General features: G+C 41.7%; 1 protein-coding gene across 1 annotated transcript; it reads right to left on the minus strand.

The window, feature by feature from the left end:
* Nucleotides 1-2,963: 2,963 nt before the first annotated feature.
* On the minus strand, nt 2,964-10,574 carry LOC131235000 (uncharacterized). Its single transcript, XM_058232049.1, has 3 exons — nt 10,387-10,574; nt 9,940-10,145; nt 2,964-3,771 (listed from the first exon to the last, which is right to left on the minus strand). The coding sequence occupies exons 1-3, from the start codon at nt 10,477-10,479 to the stop codon at nt 3,477-3,479; spliced, it is 594 nt and encodes a 197-aa protein (XP_058088032.1). The 5' UTR covers nt 10,480-10,574; the 3' UTR covers nt 2,964-3,476.
* Nucleotides 10,575-12,128: the final 1,554 nt, after the last annotated feature.

The following is a 12,128-nucleotide window of genomic DNA, read 5'->3' on the forward strand; positions in this document are numbered from 1 at the left end:
AGTGGGCTATATAGCAAAGAGAAATACAAATCAAGGGAGGAAACTATTTCCTTTTTTCATGGCCCATCAAAGTTTTGTCTCAGAGTGAAAATTGGCCTTAAAAGGTTTCAAGGGTGCCACATCACATTGACCGTTCAAATTTTATGCCCATGACACGTGTTCAAAGGTGCGCACAAGTGCAACAGGTCCTACATTTGTAGTTATTACACTCCATTGGTACCTTTAATCACAACCCACGGCAACTGCAATTGCTGCCACACGTCCAGACTAGTGAAATCCAAGCCACTGATCAGGTGGGCCATACCACTGACATCAACCAGGCCTAAAGATCAGGTGTTCTACTGGCCTTGTTGGCCAGACGTGTAAATGAAAATGGATAACTAGAATTTGGACCCACCACCATGTATCAGGACTTTTTTATTTGGCCCAAGGATTCTTAGTTCGCCCTGATAGTGACTTGGATCTCACAAAAAAGCACACATCCACATTGTCCATGATCTAAATCACTCACAGGGTAAGCTCCCTTGCATGGCCCACCTGACCAGTGAAAAGGCCGGATTTTCAGGACTAGTGTTAAAGCATGCATCCAACAATTAGAAGGCTCCATTATGGGATGGGTCATATGTGCAATATCTCTCCTAAAAGCTGCTATCGTCTAAATCAAGATAAGCTTGCGGTTGCACTTGTTGGCACTTTTGATACCTGCACCAGTGAAGAGGTAACGTATCATGGGCATGCTGGAGTTGGCTAGGGACCCTTTGATGTCTAATTTAGGTGGGTAGCTTTATCACAAAAATAAGACTTGAGTTGAAGTTTCTGTGCGGGCCTTCCTTTAAAAGTAGGGAGTGAATTTATAGAATTCTTATGTGGTTTGCGTATCTTAGTGGGACTTGTCAAATGTGCTGGAAGGTCAAGGTCTGAATTTGAGTGGACATCCCTCGTCTAACTTCGGGACTGGTCTGATCAGCTCGACCAGTAAGTTCAATCATATCTATCTTTACTCAGTACAATGCAAAATTGTTTCTCGACATCCCTCGTCTAAGTTTGGGACTGGTCTAATCAGCTGGACCAGTAAGTTCAATCATATCTATCTTTACTCAGTACAATGCAAAATTGTTTCTGGACATCCCTCATCTAAGTTCGGGACTGGTCTGATCAGCTCGACCAGTAAGTTCAACTTGGCTTCCTGGGGTATTCCCCCAGAGCTCAACTCAACTAAGCTACATGGTAGATATCTCGGTAGTTCAAGGAACCTGTTCATATGACTCCTTGCCAACATTATCCTGGTCCCCTTTCATGATACACGATCTCTCATATAGTAGGTTAGTTCAGTTTTTCCCATAACAGGTCATGCCCAATATCTCCCCTAACCATTCATCCTAACCATTACTATTATTATTATTATTTTAATTTCTTGCTTGAATGTGGACAACTACAACCAACGGTCTACATCTAACTAGGGTTGCAATGGGACAAGTTGGCTCGTGGCTTAAACAACCTGACCAATTTTTTTTAGGTGGGTTTGGGCCAAGCTAAATGGGCATTGGGTCGGGCCCAAGATAGAAATAGGATTTGTATAAGTAAATGAGTGGGGCTTAGATTACACCCAAACCAACCCAACTCACCCATATAGGTCATCAACCGATTGAGCCAGATGACCCCAACCAAAGCCCGAAACAAATATATATATATATGTGTGTGTGTGTGTGTGTGTGTGTGTGTGTGGATCCACCGTCTGTGCCTGGTTGTGAATGGCTTTAATGTCATATTCCATTTTATTAAATCCGAGTTCGGTCATGGTGAGTTGGATTGGGTCATTTGAGCCCTCTCATTTATTAAACGGGTCTGGTCGGGTCAGATCAGGTTTGAAGAATTTTTTAAGTGGGTCGAGTTGGGTCAGATGGTAATTAGTTGCGGGTCAGATTCGGGTATGATTCTGGGCCTGTTAGTAAAAAGGTCAGGCCTAGGCAGAACTTCACCTGGCCCATGGCAGCAGCCCAACTGGGCCAATCTAAAGGACTGAGCCGTAGCAAGAAAATCAAAATTCTGAGCCAGCCTGTCCAACGGGTCCACCTGAACCCATTCAAAGACAGGCCCACTCAATCCATTCCCAGCTACTCCAACATGTGAAGTGCCTGTGTGGATGTGGAATTCTGATTGATTGTACACAAGTGGAACCGAGTTCAGCAGTCAGGTTACCACAGCTAAAACTTGACTCACTCGGTCCTCAAGCTTGACTGGGCAGCTTGGTTCGGTTAGCAGCTCGAGCCAACCTTGAGCTTGATCTTTCGAGCTGAGTTCGAGTTTAGGTTTTGTGACTTTTAATATATAATATATAATTTATTTAAATATAAAAATATATGCAAAATATTTATACTAAGTGAACCCGATTTGAGTCGGGTAGAGTTCGAGTTTAGGTTTTATAACTTTTAATATATATAATATAAATAATTTATAATTTATTTAAATATGAAAATATATACAAAATATTCATACTAAGTGAACCCAATCCAAGCCGAATCGATTCGAACCAAGTTAAGTTCTGAGCCGAGTCGAGTTCAGTCTAGCTTGACCTTCGCTCAAACTTTTTTCGAGCTAAAAAAATCAGCTCGGCTCAGCTCAAACCCAATTTCAGACCGAGTCGAATCGAGCTTTTCCGAGCCAAGTCGAGCAGAGTTAACCAAGCTAACTCGATTCATGTGGAGCACTAATTCTGAAGAACCTCAATCCAAGCTAAGCCCAGTCTGAACCAGGGTCAGGTCAGGCCGGTCTCATGGTAGATGTTCTTTAAGTTGGGAAGACAACGAGCACACTCGTTGGTCCTTTCAGCAAATGCACGACCAGGTCCAGCCTAAACAATTACTCGGCTTAAAACTCTCAGACCCAGAGTTTTTAAAACAAGATAAAGACAGCCATCCGATCACTGTAACTTCCACTCATTGTGTATGGACGGTGGACTAGCAACGCTCCCAAAATTACACTCCATCTTATACTCTCCTTACAAATGTACTATGGTTACTGTGATAGTTCACAACTATTTTCAAGTCGTGGTGTCTCATCCATGCGACACATGGTATACATACACGTCAATCTATACCGTTCAAGCTATGGAGCCCACAAACTATATGTCCCTCAAGGACCAACGTTTTTTTGACTCTAACGTTCCCAACATACCCTCATATTTTAGAGAGAAGACACATACACAGGGACCCACAAAAGTGAAAAAGAAGAATGCTATTTCCAGCCGCACCATCTTCAAGGTCCCAATCTAAAAATCAGGCAGGTCCACTTATCAAACGACCAACCGTGCATGTCAAATCTACACCGTCGGTTATCATTTTCCCAACATATGTTGCACACTTGATAAATGGACAGAACACCCTAAACGGCTTGGATCTGGCAAGTATGGGCCACGCATGAAGATGAAGCCCCTGGAAATAGCATTCCTCAGTGACCAAAAGAAAGCCTGTGTGGCCTTAGGCCTTCTGGGCCCCACCATCATCCATCGTCGGTTGGGGGTATGGGGCCATATTCACACCCTCGTTTTGGTGCTTGAGCCATCCGGCCGTGTCGGCCTTGGCGTGGCTCGAATAGTACAAGATGGACCCCACCAAAGAGACAAATGTCAGTGCTGCAGCGGCGCCGAACACCCCCTTACGGAGCGCGGCGCACGATAAGTCATGTACGCCGAACCTTCCCCGGTATTTCGTGTGGTACGCATTCCTAGCCGACCCTGCCAAGAGGCACGCCTCTGCAGCCAAAAAGCTCACCCTGCATACATCCACACCATTGAGTCAGACACGCGCACTGCTAATGCAATACATGCAGGATGCGAATACAGAATCCAACCCGTTCATCATATGGGACCCACGTATGTCAGGTAGAATTCAAGCCGATCTGCTCTTCACGTGGGCCCCACGTGATTAAGAGTAATCGATCGTTTTTAAGGGTCAACGTACATTTGTAGCACCGTTCAGGTTTTCTATTTGCACGAGTGGGACCCATTTTGAAGTGATCCGAACCGTTGACATTTTGAACCCCACTCGATAGAGAGCAGATTGCATGTGCCCCCGATCGCAGAGATATACCAGTGCTCAGGGCTGTGTGGGTTCCACAGAGATGTCAATGATAAATCCATTCCGTCCATCTGTTTTTAAAGACTCCAGTAGCATAGGATTCTAAAAATCAGTCAGATCCAAAACTCAACTGGGCCACTACAAACAAAACATTGGGAATGGAAACGTCTACAGTTGAAACCTTCCTGGGGCTGACCATGATGTTTATATCCCATCCAAACCGTTCGTAAGGTTATTACCTCTCAGATAAACTGTAGGAACAAATATCATCTTCATACAAAACTTCTGTCACCCCCAGACGTTCAATCCCCATTGTTTCATGCGGTATGGCCCACATGATCTGAACCGTTGATATTTTGGGTCCCACTCGATATGCGCAAAAAAATTTCTCCACGTGGAAATACCTAACTTTTCAATACGTGGCCAACAACTCCCATACTCCAGTCAAAGAAAATCCGAATATCCTGTGACTAGGATATCTTGATTTGAGGGATTTATGTGATGGTACTTATAGGGTGGGTCCCATCCTACCAAACCATCGTCCCAGCTGTCCAATGTGAAAGCCCGCAGCCCAAGCATATATATAATAATACTCATCCTCGTGATCTTCGAAACTTCTATCATAACTAGGTGCGCGGGTCACTTTATTTTTTTTACATTCAGCGCACCTTTGCAATAAATTACAGAAATAATGGTAGATCTGGGATCTTTTCTAAATGATCCAAACCGTCTATATGATAGGCCTCACCTTGAATGGTGGATATCAATTATTTTAAAAAAGACAATAATCTCATTTTAGGACTCGGTAGTGACTCCTCTCGGTACTGGGCGGTGAAGTGGACCCCACGATGATGTATTTGCGTTATCCACTCCGTCCATCCATTTTACCAGCTTATTTTAGGACATTGGCCCAAAAAATGAGGCAGATCAAAATCTAAGGTGGACCAGACGATGGGAAACAGTGGTGATTAAACACCCACCATAAAAAGTCTGTGTGACCTAATCAATAGGTTAGATACCAAATAAACATGAGACGACGGGAAAGAGTAGTGATTGAATGCCCACCGAGGAAAAACACACATCACTTTTTATGGTGGGCGTTCAATCACCACTGTTTCCTGTGGTGTGGTCCACCTTAGATTTGGATCTGCCTTTTTTAGGACTCCCTAAAATGAGGTGGGAAAATGAATGGACGGCATGGATAAAACACATACATCATGGTGGGGCACACACAGCTTTTCCGACCTACCAAGGGGTCACCACCGAATCCGAATCCAAGATTTTAGATAGCCATCCACAGCCGTATAATTGAATAGGACCACTGTCCAGTGGCTAAAACCTAGGTGATGTAACGACGAATTCAGGTAAACCACGTGACCACAACCCCAACAGGTGGCATGATATATAATAGAAATGTCCTTGTCGTGATTAGGTACATCGTCGTTTCCCCCCACCCACCTTACAGGCAATTTCCGCGCTTGGAATATAGCCAACCAATTTCACCCAGTAGAGCATGCTTCAAAGATCTTAGCCATTCATTTTTCTCAACTTTTTCTGCTAAGAATCTAAGTAGCTTATAATATAAGCATAATATATAGTGACATTAGCACTAGGGGTATGTTTGGACTGAAAATTAATAGGTTTATGTAATACAAAAGGTGTCAACATTACAATTTTACCGTTGCAAAATCAAACAAGACAATCATAGTCTAATACATATATTCGAGGAGATAAGTAGATGAATTTGTAATCATTATATGCTTTCAATACCTAAATTTAGAATCCAAGCGGGGATATTGTTTGACACTAAAGGGGGTCCTTTGGAAAAATAGATTCCATTTAAATTGGAATTCAAATCCTAATAATTATGGAATTGATGTCGAATAAAATCCTAAGTGGTGTCTGGCACTATGAATATGAATTCAAAATTTGTGGTGGACACATTTTCTCCATGCATGATATGCATTTTACTATATTCTTAATAATGGACCACCGTAAGGTTTATGTGAAATTTACCCCAATCACTAAGTGTGTCACTCAATATTAGCCGTGGGGCTCAAAAAACAGCAAGGTTCATGGTTCAGGTGCACCATATGATTGGTAACAATATACAAGGGATACGTTTCCTAACTGTTTCCCTTCACATGGCCCAGTTGAATTGGGCTGATTTTTTACCCCTACGGCTAAAAAGGAGTGGCACACCAAATAATACAAGTGGATTTTAGGTAAACATTAGGGTGAGGTATACCAATTCTTGAAGCTACAAAAGTCATTTTCATGTGGAGACGTCATCGTGTGACCCGTCTAGGCCTAAAAAATATTGTGGTACATGACCGTCATAATGTTTATGTAAAATTTACCCCGGTCACCAAGTGTGTCGCCTAATTTAAACCGAAGAGCCTAAAAATCAAATTGCTTTGTGATTCAAATGAGCCATACAAAGGGAAATAGTGACTCTTGTCTTCCAAATTATTTCTTTTCGTGTGGGTCATATGAATCGAGGATGGGCTTGATTTTTTGTCAAAACGCTTATTTATCTAACCGTTGGAGTGAATTTCATATAATCATCATAATGGACCTTAAAAAATCAAGGGTGGGTGTCTCTCTCCCTATAATTTCGTTGGTACGGTCTACCTGAATCACACGCCGAACTGATTTTTAGGCTTTATGGTTAAATTAATGGGATGCACTTATTGATCGAGGCGGATTTCACGTAGAAATAATAGTGAGGCCCACCAATTCTCGGAGCAAGCAAAGTATTGATTTTGATGCTGACATCATCCATGGGAAACAGTGGTGGCACATAGAAACATGTGGCATAGTGGCACAATGCAAGGTATAACCGAAGATCGACAATATTGGCACGTGGAACATGCCAAACGATTGAAGAGGGACAGTGGCATATTTAGGTTTAACTATTAAAAGCTCATTTGCCTTTAATAGTTGAAAAATGCATTTCTTAAGAGTGAACTTCGAAAAGCAAGTGTCAACTGGTAGACTGAGTGAAAGATACCTCGTTTCAAAACTCGAGGTCTTGTTATCGATCTTGAGGGTGGCTAATAGTGAAGTGTCAACTGACAATGAGGTGTACTAACAAGCTAACAGAAACAAAACAAAAAAAAAAAAAAAAAAGTTCATGGATTTTCTAACAAAAAAATTAAAATGCATTTCTTAAGAGTGAACTTCAACAGCAAGTTCATGGATTTTCTAACAAAAAAATTCAGTGAATAATTATGTTTTCCACAAATTCCCACAAAGAAAGCTCTCAAAACAAAGGAAAGGTAATTTCAAGAAAAAAGGTATTTACTTTCCTTCCCAGCAAGGTTTGTTTGGATTGATGATTACCATAATAAGTAATTCAAAAGTATGATTATTACAAATTTCTTTACTTCTCTTAAAAATATCTATATTTGACCGAGAATTGGTGTTTGGTTTTTTTACGATAAAATTATAATGATGACACATTTTAGTTACTTTGCCTATTTGCATTGAAGATTACCACAACAATTTAATGAAAAAGTACAATCATCACAAATATTTTCATCTCCCCTGGAAAACATCTCCATTTGAACGACAATTGTTGTGTTTGGTTTATCAATGATATGATTGTAATGATGATGATGCCTTTCAATTACTTCAACAACAAATCATCAAATCCATACAGCGACGTGACTATTTGAATGTGAGATTTCTGCTGTAGTGTAATTAAAAATGATAATGATTATAATTTTTTTTACCAATCTTCTAAAAACATATGCATTGATCAACATTTTTCGTGTTTGGCTTTGCAATAGTAAAATCGTAATGATGACAACTTTTTATTGCATTTCTCTATGAATCCCTAATCCAAACAAGCACTAATGTCAAATCATTAAATCTATGCACCTATGTGCTTGTTTGAATTTAAGATTTCAAATTTAAAAAATTAAAAAAAAAAAAAAACAATAATTACAATTCTTTTACTTATTTTCTAAAAATATTTTCATTAGTATGAATTTAGCTTTGAGCTGGTAAAACCATAATGATGACACATTTCCATTACATCACCATATTCCAAATAGATCCTCAATTAATCCAGATTTGCAACCACTTGGGTTGCAATCCTAAAGGAAACCCTTTTCCCTTCCATTAATATTTATATAAAAAATAAATAAATAATAAAAAAAGATTGTACTCCCTTTCACAAACAGGCTAGTGAATGTAAACGGGCTACATTCCTAACCATGCACTCTATCCAAACAGCCTCTAAAATTCAAAAGTTAATTCTTATGCAGCCCATTTAAAGGCCACCAATTGATTCTTAAGGAACATCATGTGTCACATTAGATTCACCAAGATGTTCGGTTCAGATCCACCTATCATGGACTGGATATCCTCTACAACAGTTATTTTACCCGGTGCGTAAAACACTTAGGTCTGTGGGGCCCACTAAATTGTACGTGTAAAATTCACTCTACCCATCAAGTTCTATCCCCAATTTTCTGCCCGAAGACTAAAAATCAACTGTACCCACAGCTCCAACGGGCCACACCGGAGCAATTTTGAAATGTTACCGTTGGGCCCCACCACACGTAAACGTGCTGCCCGTTGAAGAATCAAATACTTCGGTCTGCCGATCAGGTGAGCCACACTTGGGCATTGGATGGGGACGATTATACTCAGCCATTCATTCTTTCTTGAGATGTGTGCATGTCTGGCGAGGCATACTATCGCAATTCTGTCCTCGATTACATTAACGTAGGGCCCACCATGTGAACGGCCCGGATCTCGCAAAACCATGCTGCCCCGCACACGTTCGTGCGAGTATGACTCGCAGATGCACCATGTTTATCTTTGTAATTTTACCGATAAATTCCTTCAAAATTCGATTTTATCGAATTAATCCTCCACAAACTGGATTTAATGGATAGTGCATCTTTGGGAGTGCAATTACTAAACTAACCCCATATATTTTTTTTCCTTTAAAAAGCTTTAAAGCGGAGAATTGTAGGGCCCACATGGTATGGCCACAACACCCAACCCGTCCAACATATGCATCCTACCATGTTGATCACTCAAGCCGAAAATCTGGTGGATAGAATCATCAGACGGGCTATGATATGAATTTGGATTTTTTGGGCAGTGTATATTAATTTTTTATGGTGTGGCCCACCTTCTAATTGGATCATCTAGAATTTTCATTAATATAATCTTAGTAGTAAGATTCATCTGTTTGAAAGGTTGGATGTCATATATGTACAACATGCGCCCACAATTCTTGACTTCATCACTTCAATTTAAAAAAAAAATGAGGGTAATTCGGTAACTTCACTTGCAAAATGCAATCGACCGGTTATTCGATCCTCCGAGGCATTTTGCCGCAAAGAGAAATGCTCCGGTGCTCCAGAGCATTGTAAGTTATAGTGCTCCTAGTTACAAAAATTCACTTGGACAGTCCACACAGTCAATCTGAACCGTCTATTAGTCCAGAACACATGTTATGGACTCCCAAACAGAAATCGCACTGATCGGGTGATCCAATCCGTCCGTTGCCTTTCCTTAAATTTCTATAACTGTCCATTTTCCAAGCAATGGATGGGATGAATATGATTGCCTAACAAAAGTAGCTCTTTAAAATCATCAAAAATCCACGACAAATAGATGGATCCAATTGTTGATCGGTCCTTCTTGTATAGATAATCTTGACCGTCCATATTAAATCCATTGATCAAATGGTTAATATTTGCCAGATTAGTGTGATATTTAAATGGGAACCCGTGAAATACGTGTTGGACCTAATGAACGGTCAGGATCAATGGATTGGACTGTCCAAGTGTCCACGCCAGAACATTTTCTATTTTTAGAGTCTTAGTTTTTTACTTACCAGGAAACGATAAAAAAGCAAACGGCGCTCGCTCTTGAACCACCAGGCGTTAAACCCCTCCCGAAACAGAGGCATCTAGTAACGCCGTTAAGTAACGCGTGGCTGATGAGAAGCAGAAAGAACGCCGCTAGACCGTACAATGTCGAAGCGTCTGAGTCGTATACGCAGTACGTAGCCTCATCGTACTCATCCGGTACCACATTTCCCTACCATATACAGAGAAGACAGAGATTAGGCAAAAGAAAAACGCTTCACCAGCTGATGAGGGAGGTTTTTGTTATGCGGCCCATCTAAGGTGGGATCTTTTATGTGAACGGTCTGGATCATCAGACGGAAGGTCGGAAAGGGCGAGGGTGGAGTACACTATACTGTAAGCGTAGGTTACCAAAAGAGGTGTAGAGAAAGTATATATACGTATGAAATACGAAGAGGGTATGTATATCTTACGGTGCTTCTCCTTCTTTCAGCTCCAATGGCTAGAACGAAGGCGATGAGATGGAGAGAGCAGATGATGACCAGAACTGAAATGGAGAAGGCCATGGCCGAAGTACGCGTTTGGTGAACGAACGGCCGGATCTGATCTTTTTCTTCTCTTCTTTTCCGCGCTTTCTTTCGCTCCTGCTTTTGCTTTTGCTTTTGGGCGCTTGTGTGTTTGCCTTTATATCTGATAACGTTTTAATGCAACTGGTTGTACCGTAGGGTAATGGTACAGGTGGTTGATTTGTGCACGTTAGCTTGTCAATCCATCGATCTAGACTGTTCGTTCATTCCAATCGGGTCTTAGTAATTGATGGTTCAAGATGCAGACCGAGAGGATGGTTGTAGCCATCCAGATGATAGCATGTATAAATGGACGGTTAAGATGAAGCGGAGAAAATTAGGCCAGATGACCCACTTGAAATGTCTGTTCGTTGGGACTACTTGGATTGCCTTCTGGTAGAAATAATGGTGACCATTTGATCCATGGTTTGTCAAAAAGATTATTGTAACAAAAGGAACCAATTTTGAAGGGTGAAGATCGTCCGGTTATTTGCTTTTTGTACCTGGGCCTATCGACCGACGCGGAGGCGGAGGAAGTTACTGTATTCGGAAGCTGTGTGGGGGCCTACAGAGAGTCCTTCAAAAATCCACTCTGTCCATCAGTTTTACAATACTATAATAGTACGGAATTCATAAAAACAGACAGATCTAAAACTCAATTGGGCCACACAACACGAAAAAGTAGGAACAGAAACGTCCACCGTTGAAACCTTCGTGGAGCCGACCATCATGTTTATATGCTATCCAAACCGTTCATAGGGTTAATACCACTCAGATAAACTGTATACAGAAATATCATCCTGATACGAAACTTCCGTAGCACCCCCAAAGTTTCCAATGGTGAACGTTCAATCCTTGCTGTTTCGTGTGGTGTGGACCACATGAGTTTTGGATCTACCTGATTTTTAGATTGCTGTCTTATTGTTGTCTTGCAAAACGGATGTACGGAGTGGCTTTGCGACGGCCATCTATGTGGACCCCACACAGCTTCCGATTACAGTAACCTCGGGCACAGGCAATCTGCGTGTCGACAGGAGTGATGATTGGACTGTCTGAAGCATCCCATGCAAATGGTTGTATTGTAAGCCAACGATGCAACTGCCATCATCCCAACTTGTGCCGACTCCTTATTCGAGACACTCGTGAGTGGTTACACACGCACGTGATATCAACTCGATCGGGACCGTTAATCACGTGGACCCTTAAATGGTGTAATATCGTGACAAGCCTCCTCGATAGTTCGCTTGCTGATGGATGGTCGATGAGATCTCGTTGTCTATGTCAGGTTGGTTGGAACGGTAGGCATGGTGGGGTTGTCTGATTAACGGTTGTGATCATTTGGAAATGACGTGCGTGTCCCTAGAGCTTCTCGGCATGCATTTCGTTGTTTGTCTTTTGTCGTTTACCGAGCCCCGGCATCAACGGCTTCTGTGGGGCCAACCGTGATGCGTGTGTGAAATCCACTCCATCCATCATTTCCATGAGAACATGTTAGGGTATCAACTCGAAAGTAAGGCCCACCCAAATCCAGGTGGACCTCACCACAGCGAGAAGCAGGGCGACGATGGGACCGTCTACCATTGAAACCTTCTTGGGGCCTACCGAAGATTTCGATCAAGCTGATATTTGGATTTTCCCTTCATCCTGGT

This window comes from Magnolia sinica, chromosome 19 (assembly GCF_029962835.1).
Source record: "Magnolia sinica isolate HGM2019 chromosome 19, MsV1, whole genome shotgun sequence".
Classification (NCBI taxonomy): Eukaryota; Viridiplantae; Streptophyta; class Magnoliopsida; order Magnoliales; family Magnoliaceae; genus Magnolia; species Magnolia sinica.